Below are 16,415 nucleotides of genomic sequence, written 5' to 3' on the forward strand. Positions count from 1 at the left end.
TGTGTGTGAATCGGTATGTTGAACAATGAGTTAAAGAGCAACTCGAAGTTTCAAGAACCGTTCGATTGGATTTAAGTCACATGATTTAATCCCAATTGTGCGATCAAATTAGTCGATGTTGGTTCTTGAAGGGTTTAATTAGCTAAGTGTTAGTCAGTGACTAGTTTGATCTTCCTCGTTGTTCTCCTAGCTAAAGAAACGATAATTCTCATTTCAATTCAATCAATTAAGTTCTTTCTAGTATCTTGTTAGCTTGTTCAATATTCGATCTTTATTCATTATTTATTTTGTGTTCCAAATTCTGTACTGTGTTCCAAACTCTGTACTGCTTAGGAATTCGATTATGTAAAATCTTGCATGCATGTATCATTCATACGATGTTTTGTCATCAGTGATTTCATCCACTTCGGGTTTCACGTCATCACATTTCACACTATTTCGAGTTTATGAAATTATGAACATTAATACATCACACCATTGATTTCTAGCTTAATAAATTATACTCCATGACTAATAAGAAATCAACACAAAATTATAATTCGAAAATGATAATCATCAATTTTCAAAGGTATTTGGCTCCTCATTGAATAAACTACATATATTGTCATTCGAGACCATTGATTTCTAGCTTAATAAATTATACTCCATGACTAATAAGAAATCAACACAAAATTATAATTCGAAAATGATAATCATCAATTTTCAAAGGTATTTGGCTCCTCATTGAATAAACTACATATATTGTCATTCGAGACGTCTATTCACATTTACATTTTTCTATTTCTAATAAGTAGACTTGACGGCCCAATAACTAATCACCTCATATTCCAATATAAAATTAGTACTCCATTCGTTCTTAAAAATTTATCACTTATCTTCATTTTTATCCGTTCCCAAAATTTTAATATCACTTTTGACTTTTCTCATTTTTGGTAGTGGATCTCACATTTAACTAACACATTCTCACTCATATTTTTTTATAAAACTAATACTCCTTCCGTCCAACAATAATATGCACTATTTCCTTTATAGTTTGTCCCACAAGATTATACACTTTTTAATTTTGGAAATTCTTCTTTCTTTATTGAGGTAGACTCATTCTCCACTAACAATACTTTAATTACTTTGTCTCTCTACATGTCTCTCTCTTTACCAATTTTGCATTAAAATCTGTGACGAACCCAAACTGTATATTTTTTGAAGACGAAAAAAAGTAAAAAGTAAGACTCGTATTCTACCAACTTTTTCAATCAATTTTTTATTACATTTTCTAAAACTCATGCCATCAAATGATAATAAATTATTGGGGATGGAAGGAGTATATAAAAAATACTCCATCTGTCCCACATTTGGAGTCACTTATTGTCATGGCTCGGAATTTAAGAAAGAGTTGAAGTATGTAATAAATGAAGTGAGATGTTGGAGTGTGTAATAAATGAAATGAAATGATAGAGTGTGTAATAAATGAAGTGAGATGGTGAAGTTGGTTGAAGGTGGGTCCCTTTTGACTTTTGATTTTTGTTTTGATTTATTTTAATGTAGATAATGACATATTTATGTAATTTTGATGAAAAATGGGGTAAAGTTGTATAACCAAATATGGAAAATTCTAAAAGTGACTCTAAAACCAGGATGGACTTTTATGGCAAAAAGTAATTCTTAATTTGGGACGGAGGGAGTAAGAGCATCCGCAGCGGTGCTCGTCCATCGCCTTGTCCGTCCGTGCCGCTGGACAGAGCTCGTCCGTCCGCCGCTGGAGCTCGTTCGTCCGTGCCGCTGAGCAGCCATACGTAGCGTGTTTTTATTGGCCAACGGCAAATTCGATTTTTAATTTTTTTTTAAAAAAATTCATAATTAATTCAAAATAATACCAAAAAATTAAAAAAAATATATTTTTGGATTTTCAAAAAAATAGAGCCCTTTATAGACGTTTTTTTTGGATTTTTGTGAATTTTTTTTTTTTTTTTTAATCCCAAAATCATCTATAAATACACACATTCATCATCCACTTTTCACATCAAATTATCTCTCATTCATACTTTTGGATGCTCTAAATCCTCGCTCCATGAACTTTAGAAGTTTCTGGAATAGGCCAATATCAGGGCCCATCAGTAAGCGCGTTTAAGGTTTTCGTAACTTTGAATTAAAGTGGACACCAACACGATTCAATGCAAAGCCCAAAAGCCCAACGCCGACGATTTCAATGCAAAGCCCAAAAGCCCAACGCCGACGATTTCAATGCAAAAGCCCAACATTCACCTCTAAATTCTATTGGTCCACGTCGGATTACCTGACACGAAGATGCTCTCCAATTGGTCCACGTAAGCACAAGTGACACAATTCATGCAGTTTAAGCTCCAGAAAAAGTGATGAATCACACTCGAGAGGTGATTGGTCCACGTCATCTCCGATGACGAGCTATCTCTGATGCGGAGTTGGTATTTAAGCTCTCACCGTTTATTTAGCATCTCAGATTCAGAATTCCATAACACAGCACTCAGAAAAAACAATCAGCTGAGAACGAAAGAGAAGAAAAAAGAGAACTACAACACATCTTTATATACAAAGGCGAGGAAGGCGAATCCGACTGTCGCGCTTCGCAGCAATGGCTGGTGCGTTGAAGAAACGCGCATCTTCTGCTCTGTTCGGGATCGTTTTGCTAGGTCAGAATCGCGTTCATTCTTCTCTCTGTTCAGATTTATTTTCTAGCTCAGATTTAGCGGTTCCGTCTATTTAGAATCCTGGATTTGGCGTTGTTTTTGCTTGGAGGTGTTATGATCTCCTGCGTCGAAACTCGTAGTATTAGTTCACATCGTGGTGGTTTCATGTTAGATCTGATATACTGTACAGATGAGCTTGGAGAAATCAAATTTCCTTTTATTGTCTAGATTCACTGCAAAAACGTGATTATATGACGCATGATTGTGATTAGAGATTAATTTGACGATGCTAAAATAATATTTTCCATTTTTATAAACGGAGATAAGTGGTTGATGCAATTAGGTTTCTTTGCAGTACGTTTTAGTTAATGGAAAGCTTGAATGCGTGGACTGGAAGTGTTAATAATGTGTTGACGTATTTTAAATTACCAGAATATGTCAATGTCACATTGCCAGGAGCAAAATGAATTGCTGCGAGCTGTAACAATTTAATCATGAAAATGCTGTTGGCGGATTTTATTTTGATTTTCTCTTAGGTCCTTCACTTTCTGAGGATTTTAAGGATTATCGTAGGATTTATAGTCATTAATATTAGCTCTAATTAACTTTAGTCATGTTTGATCTTTGAACAGGGAGTTTATTTGCGTGTGCCATAGCAGCGGAGGAGGCTCCTAAAATTGGAACAGTTATCGGCATTGACCTTGGTACAACTTACTCATGTGTTGGTGTGTACAAGAATGGTCATGTTGAAATTATAGCAAATGATCAAGGTAACCGCATCACCCCCTCGTGGGTTGCATTTACCGACAGTGAGAGGTTGATTGGGGAAGCTGCCAAGAATTTGGCAGCTGTTAATCCCGAGAGGACCATCTTTGACGTCAAGAGACTTATTGGCAGAAAGTAATTTCCCCTTCGATTTCTTTTGTTCTCATGATCTGTTGTTATGTACTGCAAAAGTGACTTAACTAATGCTCCTTCGCAGGTTTGAGGATAAAGAAGTTCAGAAGGACATGAAGCTTGTTCCATACAAGATTGTGAGCAAGGATGGAAAACCCTACATTGAGGTCAAGATTAAGGATGGTGAGACCAAGGTGTTCAGCCCTGAAGAGATCAGTGCCATGATATTGACAAAAATGAAGGAAACAGCCGAGGCTTACCTTGGGAAGAAAATTAAGGATGCTGTTGTCACTGTTCCCGGTAAGAATTAGTGCTAGATTTCTTGTAAGTGGGGGTTAGAACATTGTGCCATTACTGACTCTTTTTTTGTTTCTCTTTTGCAGCTTACTTCAATGATGCCCAGAGGCAGGCTACTAAAGATGCTGGCATGATTGCTGGTTTGAATGTTGTAAGAATTATTAATGAACCAACTGCAGCAGCAATTGCTTATGGTTTGGATAAGAAAGGTGGAGAAAAGAACATTCTTGTCTTTGATCTTGGTGGTGGAACTTTTGATGTCAGTATCTTGACCATTGATAATGGTGTGTTTGAGGTTCTTGCAACAAACGGAGACACCCATTTGGGAGGTAAGCTGAAATGTGTTTTTTTTAAGGTCAATTTGCACTTTTATAGTTTACTAATGAAGCATTACATAAAATTATTTGATAAACCATCAATATGAAGGAACTTGATTTCTAAGAGCGTAGGAGAAATTTGAACTTCATTCTATTCATTGTATTCTGCAATCAACAATTTTTTATTGCATCTTCAGGTGAGGATTTTGATCAGAGGGTGATGGAATACTTTATTAAGTTGATCAAGAAGAAGCACAGTAAGGACATCAGCAAGGACAACAGAGCACTTGGCAAATTGAGGAGAGAATGTGAGCGTGCAAAGAGATCTTTGAGTAGCCAGCACCAGGTCCGTGTGGAGATTGAGTCTCTCTTTGACGGCATAGATTTCTCCGAGCCTCTTACAAGGGCCCGTTTTGAAGAACTGAACAATGATCTATTCAGAAAGACCATGGGTCCGGTTAAGAAGGCCATGGATGATGCTGGTCTTGAAAAGCGCCAAATTGATGAAATTGTTCTTGTTGGTGGAAGTACTAGGATTCCCAAGATCCAACAGCTTCTCAAGGACTACTTCGATGGCAAGGAGCCCAACAAGGGTGTCAACCCCGATGAGGCTGTTGCTTTCGGTGCTGCTGTCCAAGGAGGAATTTTGAGTGGTGAGGGAGGCGACGAGACCAAAGGTACTTGCCCTTATAATAACACCTTTGACAAAATAACTACTGCTGGTCAATAAGAAAGTTTGTGGTTGAAGCTTTTTTCACTAACTGTCTCATTTTTGCATTAGATATTCTTCTCTTGGATGTGGCTCCATTGACCCTTGGTATCGAAACCGTTGGAGGAGTGATGACCAAATTGATCCCAAGAAACACTGTCATTCCGACCAAGAAATCACAAACCTTTACTACTTACCAGGACCAACAAACTACTGTCACAATCCAGGTATACAAATTGTTTGTTGAGAAGTTCAAGTATTTTGGTCCGCCTTGCTGTTTTCTGAAAAAATTAACGTGAAAATCGTGCTGTTTAAAGGTCTTTGAGGGTGAACGGAGCCTTACAAAGGACTGTAGGTTGCTCGGGAAATTCGACCTGACCGGAATAGCCCCAGCACCAAGGTTTGCATCTTGTTTTTATCTACTCCCATGACCATATTTCTTGTTTGACACGAGTTTTTATTTATTGTTGTTTAGTGCGATTAGTGGAGAAATAATAGTGTTTTGTAATTACTGTTTCTAACTTCATAATTTTGGGAGCAGGGGAACCCCTCAAATTGAAGTCACTTTTGAAGTCGACGCAAACGGTATCCTGAACGTCAAGGCAGAAGACAAGGCCTCCGGGCGATCAGAGAAGATCACGATCACTAATGACAAGGGTCGTCTGAGTCAGGAAGAGATTGAACGGATGGTGAAGGAAGCTGAGGAGTTTGCCGAGGAAGACAAGAAGGTAAAGGAGAGAATTGACGCCCGGAACAGCCTGGAAACATATGTCTACAACATGAGGAACCAGATAAACGACAAGGACAAGCTAGCCGACAAGTTGGAGTCGGACGAGAAGGAGAAGGTTGAGGCAGCGACGAAGGAGGCACTCGAGTGGATGGACGACAACCAGAACGCCGAAAAGGAGGAGTATGACGAGAAGCTGAAGGAGGTTGAGGCCGTGTGCAATCCTATCATCACTGCTGTGTACCAGAGGTCAGGAGGCGCCCCCGGTGGTGACAAAGCCGAAGATGAAGACGATGCCCACGATGAACTGTAGAAGACAAGACAGTAGGTGTTTTATTTTAGGTCTCGATTTTCATTATTCAGAGATGTTGGTGAATTAAACTTCGTTTTACAAAGTTTTGATGAGGACTCCGATCCCTTAATTCGCTGTATTATTTTGCATTTTTTTCTCAAAATGATTTAGGGCGTAGTTGTGATCCATGTTTTTATTTGCACAAAATAAACCATAATTTTACTACAAATCGTAAGATGCTCGCATACATGGGCATTAATGTTTCATCATTAGTGTTTTTTTAGACAATTGTCAATTACGTTAAAAGTATGACATGGACAAATCTCGTTGGTTCTTTAAAACGTTGTTGGTAGGTTTAAACCGACTTTGTTTCATCATATCAATTAATGTCAGTTTTTTTTTTCGCTTTATTTGCACCTTTAACTACTTAATTTTAGGTTTACACAAATTTAGGTAGGCATTCAGCATTTAGATTTTTACAGAATAATTTTAAAATTATGATTCAATTTGCAGGATTAAAAAATTATTAAATTGACCTAAAGTCAACCAAAATTGTAGTTTGATAAACAATTTTCCCTATAAAAATATATACGACAATAATGTTCCAAAACTAGACGCCTAAAAACATTTTACAAAAGTAGTGGAGTACTACTTTATGAGAGGGGTTCGAAAAACACAATCTTTGATAAGAAACACAATCTCTTATACCAAATGATAAATATAGCAAAAAAGTAGTGAAGGAAATTTACAGAAACAAGTTACCGGCAACCCAAGTTCACTCTTGTATCTTCATTAAGAGTCTTGTTTACGCAAAGCTTCTGAAGATCAATGTAACCGATAATGGTGTCCTCGAAGTCCACATCTTGCATCAGAGCTTCGTCGAAAGTTGACCCTGATAGCACAGTGTTCTTGAACACCGCTCCCGTGAGATCGGCCTTCTCAAAATTCACACGGTCCAGAACAGCATTCGAGAAGTCCGTGCCTGCAACAAGTATCAAATATCGATGCAGCATTGTTCGGATACATGGAAAACATGCTCAAATATATTTCCGCATGAATGTTAGACATGATCTTGGATAAGGCGAAAGGGCAAACCGGCAAAGCAATGTTATGACAAGATCACGAATCACTTCAGTAAAAGGAAATGCGAAAATTATACACTTGGTAACTTCGAAAGGTCTTAGATCATCGTATCCTATTTTACAGGAGAAACAGTAAAAAAATATCCTAAAAAAACTATCCGTCTCTATAGTTCGAACTTCGAAGATAAAAAAGAAAAAAGAAAGGGGGTGTGATGAAAAAAGAAACAGACAGCAAACAAGATTGCTTGATCAGTTTCTAAGTATTTTACTTCCTTCCCAAGGTCAAAAACAGAATCTGTCCTGAATCAACTGTTTCTCTAGTTCAAGATGCAAAATGGATACATAGAAGTTACACTAGTTTGTTCCCTTGTCTAAGTGTGAGGCGAGATCCATAACACGAGGTTACTCACGGTCTATTTGATATATAGTACCAGGTAGCTTGACCTGTTTCTAAGTATTTTACTTCCTTCCTGAGTAGTTGCAACAAAACCAGAATCTGGCCTGACTCAACAGTCTCCGTACTTTAAGTCTTCAAGATGCAAAATGGGTAAATAGATGTTGCACTAGTTTGTCCCCTTGTCAAAATGTGAGGCGAGATCCATACTACGCAGTCCTAAGAGATTAGTATTATTCACTCTGTATTTGATCATATATATCCGGTAGAGCAGCCTTAAGAAACTGTCTTGACTGATCTACATTTCAAGAACAAGATTTTACATATAACATAGCATTGCCAAGAAATAGAGAGCTAATCATGATCAACATTTCAATGCATCACTAAATTTAGCCCGACAGTATGAGAAACTTGCTCCATTGAAGGTGACACAAGAGGCTAAGCCTATCAATCCAAGTAGCTCAAAACTACTTCCCACGCGAACTATGATTACACATGAGCCTGAATCAACTGTTTCTCTAGTTCAAGATGCAAAAACGATACATAGATGTTACACTAGTTTGTCCCCTTGTCCGAATGTGAGGCAATATCCATACTACGCAGTCCTAAGAGATTATAACTCACTCTCAATTTGATCATATATACCTGGTGGAGCAGCCTTTTTGACTGCTCTACATTCCAAGAGCCCTGATTTTACATACATCCTAGCATTGCCAACACAGAGAGAGCTAATCCCGATGAACATTCCAACGCACAACTAAATTTAGCCACACAATATGAGAAACTTGCTCCATTGATGGCGACACAACCATCAATAATACATGCAACTTAAGAGATGAAAGGCAACAAAACAAGCAGAAGCGAAAAAGAAATGCATACCCTTAAAACTAGCTCTTGCAGCATAAGCCTTCGACATCACCACTTCAGTCATATCAGCCCCATCAAACTTGGCATCAGACATGAGAGCCGCAGACAAAGTCTTCCCCTTGAGGTTCGATTTCTCGTTGGTGTAGTCACAAAATCGAAGATCCAGCGGCTTATCATACACCCCATTTGCCTGCCCAATCGTGTTACCAACAAATGCACGCTCACACCTATCCGGCTCCGTTGACAGCGGAGGCAACCGCTACAATACCAATTAACCCCACAAATCAACACACATTGTATCCCAATTCCCAAATCAGTGAAAATGAAGAGAACTATGTAGAACAAAATGTAGCGTTTATCTTGAAGAAATATGCATCAATCAAAGCAAATTAAACTACACTCATTCATACGAAAATGACTCATCAAATATGAACCTGGCCTGCAGCGATCACGGGTGAAACAGCGGTGACGGCCCAAACAGCGAGAACTCCACAAGCTACGTTCCTAAGCTCCTTAAAATTCGACGATTTCGAACTATCCGTTGCATCTGCGCACAAATTTCAATCAGAAATGAAGTTCAGCGCTGAATCTAGATACAGAGCATGCAATCATGTGCATATTGAATTGGGCGAAAATGCATTCGTATACTTACTAGAACATCGAATTCTGGTAGGCAGGTGAAGAGTGGATGCAGAATGGTAGGGTTTGGGAGAGGAAGTTGAGGGAGGGAAGGCCCTTTGTTGAAGATGAATTGAGAGAGTCGCCATTTTCTATCTCTGTGTTTTTGTTTCGCTCTCATTGGTTTCTTATCCATATCAACGAATTCTGCTTGCGTGGCAATAAGCTTTGGGTGGATAGCGCCAAAAAAACAAGTGGTATATGATCCAAGTTTATAATTCGAAATGGTCAACGAACCCATGAAACTATTGATTAATGCTTGGATTGTTTTCACGATTGCTCCACCAAAAATACTATACCAAATATTAATCATATCAGTTGCTCCGAGATCATACCAAAATTTTACATTTTTATCACTTCTTCATTCGCCCGCAACACAATTTTAAGAATTACGTTGTTTATTTCATTGCCGCTCCTTTTGCACTATTTTCGTCCGAAAATGCCTCCACAAGTGGGACTGGTATTTTTGTCCATTCGCAATTTAGTTCTTAGAGCACCAGCATGGAGGCCTATCTACAGAGCTATCTCATAACATATCTCTACTTTATCCTGTCACATCATAGCTCATCTCATTTCCATATCATCATTATTTTTAATATTTCTCTTTTAATTGTTTGTGTAATTAAAAGACAACGTATATATGGCAAAAAAAAAATTCATTTAAAAACAAAATAAAACATTATACATTAAAAAAATAAAAAATTAAGATAAAGATAGAATACATAATAAAAAAAACAACGGAAGCACAACCTCAGAAGCACTCGGGTTTCGGCTCATCCTCCCCGACACGACCCATTAACCCTATGAATTTGGGGCAATCACTGCAGATATATTTTCCAGTACTTGAACCCTCTCACATTGCCATCGTAGAAATTGTGAAGTTTAACACACTCATACACCAAGCGTTTTCAATGCTTGCGTAGATCGTCAAGCTGGTGTGTCGGGGCGGGCTTTACTTGTTCGTATATTTTCGTGATACGCCCCCAGAAACTGCCCTCGCGATTGTTGCCTACAATTGGGTCCTCAGGCTTTACTTGTTCGTATCTTTTCGTGATATGCCCCCAGAAACCGCCCTCGCGATTGTTTGCTACAATCAGGTCCTCGTAGACCTCTCTCCAACAATGAGTAAGAGTAATCAACTCCTCTGTGGAGTAGGTACTCATCGTCCGTCCAGCTTCAGACGCCTTCCCGACTGTCTCCTTCTTCTTCCCCTTCATGTCGGACACCTCGTTGCTGAAGTTCATATCACAGTGGAGAGAAGTAGTAAAATTGAAATTGAGATTAGAAATGAATGAATATTAATTGTGGAGAATGGGATATATATAATGGATTAAAAATTGAATTAAATTTAAAAAAATTTATAAAAGGGGATATCGGCTTCATCATCAGCCCGAGCCCCCGCAAGGAGGTCCATCGCAGGGCCGATGCGGAGCCGATATGCCATCGGCTGGGGCGATCACTCGGCGCAGGAGCAGAGGCGTTGGGGAGTGTGGAGAACTAGAGATGGGCTCCCACCCCACAATGATGACCTATGACAGATAATGGGGGGCCGATCGCTCGGCCCTTGCGATTGGACCCCATTGTTGGTGCTCTTACAAATAGTGTGGCCGACAAAATGGATTCAATCACACAATGTTGGTCAACTTATACCACAAAACATTGTCAAAGGATACGTCGGAGGGAGCGATGACTGGGCAAGAATACAAAAGTTTTGTCGATCAATTTGGATAAACAATTATGATTTCAGTAATTTATGAATTTGTATTTATTTTGACCATGTTATATTATTTCAGCAATTCAGTAATTTTTACTTTCAATAATTTTAGATTGAAATTATGTATTTGTAAAATTTTAATAGTTTGTTTTTAGTTTAAATATAATAATTTAATAAATATACAAAAAAAATTAAATGGCAAATTATAGATAGTCAAAACTCAAAACCATTCGAGCCCATAGCGTAATAGAAAAAAAGCACTTATTCAATTCCTTCCCGTACGAACTAAAAAGAAAGGTTTTTTTCTTCTTCGTTGTGTTCAAGAGCAAAATTCAGAATCCAAAGCCCTAATTTCAGCCAACTGCATCCAATTATCCAGCTGATTCATCGATATCAGTTATGGCGGATGCTTATTGGAGGTACGGCGAGGGTAGGCAGCAGCCAGCTGCGCTTCCCCCTCACGTGGTTAAACGACCCCGTACTGATTCTGGTATATCTCTATTTAGCACTTCATCCCTCTTGCGCTGTGAATCTATGTTCTTTTCTACTTGAATTTTTCGATTTGTTGGAAATATTATTAGGTTTTGGAGTATGAGAAGATGGATTGAAGGAGAAGTTTTATGCAATTGATCTTTGATTTAGTTTAATTTATTTATTTTAGCATAGTAGAAATCGTGATTTGTCGCAATTCTGTTGTTATATGTATGGAGTTGTAGGAAATAGCTTAGCTGATAAAGTTAATCTTTTGATACTTTTGTCATGATTTGAATCTGTGGTTTTGGTATATGTAAAATCCTTAAGTTTTTATCTTTGTTAGTTTGATATTTGACCGTTTTTATCTTTAATCTTCATCATGTAGATTTGCCTAGTGGACCTGACATGTCAGGCTACTATGGCCGTGACGAGGATAGGGCTGGACTGCGTGTTATTAGAGATACGGACACCATGAATGCAACATATGATCGCTACCTCCGCAGTGTGGTATGCTCTTTGAATCCTCCCTTAGTTTATGATTACTGCATTTAAACATGTATTGAAACTGTGGTTCAATGTACCAGCAAATGCCGTCATACGCCAGTGAGTCTGGACGGTCTATGAGCAGTGGACTCGGAGGACGTCATCATGTTGATGATCCACGTGCGTTAGGAATTGTAGGGTCAAACCCCGCAGCAGCAGCCGCAGCTGCAGCTGCAAAAAACCAATCTTTGGGAGTTGGAGGGCGGCCTGAAATTCCTCTTCCTCCTGATGCTAGCAGCACCTTGTTTGTGGAGGGCTTGCCTGCGAATTGCACTCGCAGGGAAGTTTCCCGTATCCTTTCTGTTGGAGACGGCTTCGCTTATTATACTTTAGTACTAGTTTTCTTCCTTTACTCTCATTTGCAGATATATTTCGTCCATTTGTAGGCTACAAGGAAGTAAGGCTAGTAACTAAAGAATCAAGACATGTAAGAAAGAGATTTTTTTATATTATAATTTTGTATTTATTTCCATTATTCTCTTTTTTACTTTTTAGTTTAATCACGCTGTTTAAAATTGAACCTGTGCAGTCTGGTGGTGATCCTCTGGTGCTTTGCTTTGTTGATTTTCAGAGCCCGGCTCATGCAGCCACTGCAATGGATGCTATACAAGGTACGATTGAGTAATTGCCTCATGATTTCCCCTTGATTACACTATTTTTGGGTTAGATGCATCTTAGTCTTGTCATCGCTTCCCTTCTTTCAATAATATTATCTTTGAGTTTGAGTTCATAGTAAGGGATTCTGTTTTTTTTTTAAATTGTGTTACGGATGTTGGAGTTATGACCATTGACCATTATGTGTTACACAATTGGGATTCGTTTAACTTCAGGGGAATGGAATTTGATGGGAACCTGGGGAACCGGGATCTGGAGATGTTGTTTTTGCGTGAAACTACTTTGCATAGTGACCTCTTTGTTGACTCAGTGACAAATTATACTTTACATAAGCTGACCATAGGACTTCATAGTTACCTGGAACCATCATTCGCACGACTTCTTACTCCTCCCTTAAGAGTTGACACGCTCCGTAAAATGTGTGATCTTGGATTATCCCCAATTATAAAGACTCTGCTGGAATTGCATGGGGTCAAGCACCTGCGGCTTTGCATCCAACTACTCCTTTCTGCACGGAGATCAACCCATTGAAGTTGTTGGTTTAGTTTTTTTTCTCTATTTTTTTGTGCGCTCTTATAAGCCATAGTCTAGCCAAGGGCAAATGTTAAATTCCACAGCACCTCCGAGTTGTCATGGTTTGAGGGTTTAACGTTGTGGAACTTATACTACTGAGCTTGGCAGGAGAATCTGGATTTGGTGTACTCGCTTTGTAGCCTTTACAAAGCAGCCAGGCTTCTGCCTTGTACCCGATAGGTAACCTAGGCATTTAGCCCATGTCGTAAGCTTTTCGTATGAGCTTCTTGGTGCAGTATGGAAGAAGAGATGGTTCGACACTTGGACTTGGACATACCGATTCGTGTTGGTGGTCATAATGCAGCTATTACCCGATATAATGACCTAATGAAATAATTGGTCCAAGGCTGTCGCACGAAGAATTTTGATAATTTACTAACTCTTACTAGTTTATCCATGATATTCTTGAGCAAAGGCGTTATTCTTTAGTTAAGTTAATTACTAGCAGTCATAGTGATGCATTTTGATGAATAAGTGAAAAACCATTAGAATCTATAAACTAAATAATACTCTTGCATTAATTTGAACTCTTGATATACGAACTTCATATTAATCTTGTTTATTACATTTTTATCTTATCACAGAATTACGAAATTTTCGATATATTGAAGTACTAACATAATTTTACATAGGCCGACCTAAACCATATCAACTAAATAAAGTCGTGCATCAATTTTTTGAATTTCTGCATTTGAATTGTATAGGCAATGCAAATTCATTCTCGTATCTCATGGCCACAATTTGAATTCTCTCCATACCTTTTGAACAAAATGTTATTCTACTCCCCAAAATTTCCATATTCGACTGCATTATTAGCTTAAACGGGCGTATTCGATAAGTAAGTAGTTAATTAAGCTATATACGAATTACGATCCGTGACGTCCCCAGGTTTTCGTTGTAATTTTGAAGCGACGCTAGTTGGCAACATAAAACATCGAGCTAAATCTTGCAGGTTACAATTTCGATGAGCATGACCGCGACTCGACACACTTAAGGCTCCAATTCGCTCGCTTTCCCGGTGCAAGGTCAGGGGGTGGGCATCGTGGGAAACGTTGAGATTGAGATTCGACAGGTGAAAATACTATTCATCCGCGTTTAACCATATATTGTTAGTGGACGTCACAGTTTTACCGAAAGCTGATCGCGATCAATTAAACATTCTAAACATGAAAAAACGTTTTTGTGTAGGACTGAGTGAGGAGATTTACACACCGTGTCTATCGCAGCTTTGGAGTTTCGTGAGACGTTCAGATGCTTCAATTAGGACCTAGACGTTTTGCGCAAATCGGGACATTTTGCATTTGAGGCTCTTTGCCTTAGCATCTCCCCTTTTACATCAATTTCATGTCTTTCATCTTTACTAGAGTACTATGTTGCATCTGTAATTTACCTACGTTTTACGATTGCTGAAAATTATTGCTTTTAAAATCTATGGCGGCTCTTACTTCCCATCCTTAGTTAGGAAACTAGAAAAGCTGCATCTGGTGTTTTGCAATTTTTTCTTATTTGAATATTTGTGTGCATTTATTGTATTTTAGATCTAACTATATTTAAGAACTTTTAAATTTGAGATCTAACTATTTCTATAAACTTTCTAAGAACTTCTAAATTAGTTAACTATTTCTAAGAACTTCTAAACTAGTATCACACTCGTACCTTGCACGACCCAAATGATTTTCTATCCATACTAATTGGAAATTTTGATGTCACATTTATGAATTAAGAATAATAGTATTGTATGGCTGGAGAGTATTCTACGATATAGAAAGTTAGTGGCTGATTGATGGTTTAAATAGAACTACTCCACCACATAACAACAACAAAAATGCAACATTCACTGTTCTGAACTATAATATTGATCTAAGCAATTTCATACAGATTAATGGTAATGAAATGCCTTAGCACTTTCTCTAATCCATTGACTTGCACCTGACAAAGGCACAACCCTGACTCAAGTAAGCATATGCACTTTGATACACACCAAGTGAACTTTCCACTCAAAGAATCCCCAACAACTCATAGACGACACATTGTTCGCCTGCAAATCATAGACGACACATTGTTCGCCGGTTTTGAGTCGGAACCGGTATTGGACGTTTCTATTCCAAATCCGGAACAACATCCACAGACCGGTTCCAAAAATAGGCAGCAACGAGTGCAATGCCATGTTGGTGGATAGTTTTATTGTGAGTACTCCTACTATCACATTCAAGATGTCATTTTTTTTCTAATTTGTCCTTACTTGAAGTTCTATTTCCATGTTTAGAATAAATTTTGTTTCTTCACTTGTTAAAATATTCAATTATATTTTTCTCTCTACTTTATATGCTCAACTCTATTTAAAATCTCATGTCTTTAGAAAAAATGATAATCTTAAATTGAATGCGACAGAGGGAGTATTTGTTAGATTTGCCACTACCTTTAGTTGATGTTCAGTTTGGTAGACAATAATAATGAGATGTAATCTAGGATTGAGTCATGAGATTCAATCTCATGAAAGAAGTGTGCTTCTTCATGGCAAATCATTATTATAACACAACAATTGATTTACTAATAATTGTTGGCTATTTTGTGAAAAAGAAAACAGCCTTGCTCCTAATGTATTCTCCTGCAGGCTGAGTAGCGAGGCGAGTTCATTGGCACGGAACTGCTGCACCAGCTTCCTCAGCCGTTTTGCAGCTGCACGTGTTCAATCAAGATCAAGATTGTATCCAACGAATTTTGACAAGGCGGGGCCATCTTTTTTGCCTGGGTACCATCACTGACTGCACCTCCAAAAGGCGGAATGATGCCTCCGTGCTGCGAATGCACGTGCGGACAGTGCGGAAACCTTCAGAAGGTGCACAGCAGCAGCTGACAAGATGGTTTTGACTGGCACGGTCAGGTGCTAGAAGAGCATTATACATCATTGATCAGAGCCAATGGTGGATTGGGTTGCTTGGAGTTGTAGTGAAATTAAAATCAAGATTCGGAAAGTGTGTGTTTTCTTTGTTTTTGGAAATATATGTTTTCATGATGCAATGTTGTGCTTTGTAATGACTTCTTGGCGCCGGAAACATAAAATACGTTGACTAAAATTCACAAAATACGAATGTGAAGAAATTGAATTTGCATTTATTCTCTTTTGAATATCAAAAGAAACTTGTACTCCGTGTCTCGTTCAAATTCTAAAACATTTCCTTTTTAGCAACAGATTTTATGCAATGTTATTTAGTGTTAAGTAGAGAAAAAATAAAATATGTTAGAATAAATAGAGGGTGCTATGTTTTTGTTTTTAAATATAAAAAATGTGTTACTTTCGAACAAAATATCTCAAAGGAAAATGTGGTATATGAATAGGCCGAAAATAAAAGAAACATGTACAATTCTTGTTATATCCCATGACACAGGATTTTATATAATGCTATTTGGTGTGTGAAGTGGATAATAAAGCAAAGAGAGGGACAGAGAGTGCATTTATCGTCTAACAAAGACTGGCAAAGCCCATAACTCAAGTAGTACTGAAATTCAAGCACAATTTATAAAAAGAGCCCTCATCAAGTAGTAAAAAATTCAGCTAATCTAGGACTTTAAACA

At 38.1% G+C, this 16,415-nt stretch overlaps 3 protein-coding genes across 6 annotated transcripts; 2 read left to right on the forward strand and 1 right to left on the reverse strand.

The window, feature by feature from the left end:
- Positions 1-2,471: 2,471 nt before the first annotated feature.
- LOC125213346 (luminal-binding protein 4) lies at positions 2,472-6,029 on the forward strand. Its single transcript, XM_048113840.1, has 8 exons — positions 2,472-2,663; positions 3,293-3,560; positions 3,643-3,857; positions 3,941-4,183; positions 4,369-4,848; positions 4,953-5,107; positions 5,198-5,280; positions 5,422-6,029. The coding sequence occupies exons 1-8, from the start codon at positions 2,606-2,608 to the stop codon at positions 5,918-5,920; spliced, it is 2,001 nt and encodes a 666-aa protein (XP_047969797.1). The 5' UTR covers positions 2,472-2,605; the 3' UTR covers positions 5,921-6,029.
- A 535-nt stretch (positions 6,030-6,564) lies between these two features.
- LOC125211719 (thylakoid lumenal 17.4 kDa protein, chloroplastic) lies at positions 6,565-9,054 on the reverse strand. The gene is made up of 4 exons (XM_048111627.1): positions 8,895-9,054; positions 8,677-8,789; positions 8,255-8,501; positions 6,565-6,881 (listed from the first exon to the last, which is right to left on the reverse strand). Exons 1-4 carry the CDS (start codon positions 9,007-9,009, stop codon positions 6,658-6,660), a joined length of 699 nt encoding a protein of 232 aa, XP_047967584.1. The 5' UTR covers positions 9,010-9,054; the 3' UTR covers positions 6,565-6,657.
- Positions 9,055-10,875: 1,821 nt separating this feature from the next.
- Positions 10,876-15,986, forward strand: LOC125214582 (RNA-binding protein 1-like). 4 transcript variants are annotated; one of them, XR_007175138.1, is made up of 7 exons: positions 10,876-11,124; positions 11,494-11,615; positions 11,693-11,942; positions 12,017-12,078; positions 12,181-12,262; positions 14,778-15,025; positions 15,454-15,986. XR_007175138.1 is itself a non-coding variant. In XM_048115666.1 (7 exons), the coding sequence occupies exons 1-6, from the start codon at positions 11,034-11,036 to the stop codon at positions 13,893-13,895; spliced, it is 711 nt and encodes a 236-aa protein (XP_047971623.1). In that variant the 5' UTR covers positions 10,876-11,033; the 3' UTR covers positions 13,896-13,911; positions 14,028-14,269. The 4 variants fall into 4 exon arrangements, 3 of the variants coding, with proteins under 3 accessions (XP_047971623.1, XP_047971624.1, XP_047971625.1); XM_048115666.1 differs by lacking the exons at positions 14,778-15,025; positions 15,454-15,986 and adding exons at positions 13,792-13,911; positions 14,028-14,269; XM_048115667.1 differs by lacking the exons at positions 14,778-15,025; positions 15,454-15,986 and adding exons at positions 12,948-13,019; positions 13,792-13,912.
- Positions 15,987-16,415: the final 429 nt, after the last annotated feature.

This window comes from Salvia hispanica, chromosome 3 (assembly GCF_023119035.1).
Source record: "Salvia hispanica cultivar TCC Black 2014 chromosome 3, UniMelb_Shisp_WGS_1.0, whole genome shotgun sequence".
NCBI lineage: Eukaryota > Viridiplantae > Streptophyta > Magnoliopsida > Lamiales > Lamiaceae > Salvia > Salvia hispanica.

Coding starts and splice junctions, on each gene's coding strand:
- LOC125213346 (XM_048113840.1), top strand. CDS start 2,606: ATGGCTGGTGCGTTGAAGAAACGCGCATCTTCTGCTCTGTTCGGGATC. Junction 3,561..3,642: donor AAGAGACTTATTGGCAGAAA/GTAATTTCCCCT, acceptor GCTCCTTCGCAG/GTTTGAGGATAAAGAAGTTC. Junction 4,849..4,952: donor GGGAGGCGACGAGACCAAAG/GTACTTGCCCTT, acceptor TTTTTGCATTAG/ATATTCTTCTCTTGGATGTG.
- LOC125211719 (XM_048111627.1), bottom strand. CDS start 9,009: ATGGCGACTCTCTCAATTCATCTTCAACAAAGGGCCTTCCCTCCCTCA. Junction 8,790..8,894: donor TACCAGAATTCGATGTTCTA/GTAAGTATACGA, acceptor ATTTGTGCGCAG/ATGCAACGGATAGTTCGAAA. Junction 8,502..8,676: donor CCGTGATCGCTGCAGGCCAG/GTTCATATTTGA, acceptor TTGGTATTGTAG/CGGTTGCCTCCGCTGTCAAC.
- LOC125214582 (XM_048115666.1), top strand. CDS start 11,034: ATGGCGGATGCTTATTGGAGGTACGGCGAGGGTAGGCAGCAGCCAGCT. Junction 11,125..11,493: donor ACGACCCCGTACTGATTCTG/GTATATCTCTAT, acceptor TTCATCATGTAG/ATTTGCCTAGTGGACCTGAC. Junction 12,263..13,791: donor TGCAATGGATGCTATACAAG/GTACGATTGAGT, acceptor TAAATCTTGCAG/GTTACAATTTCGATGAGCAT.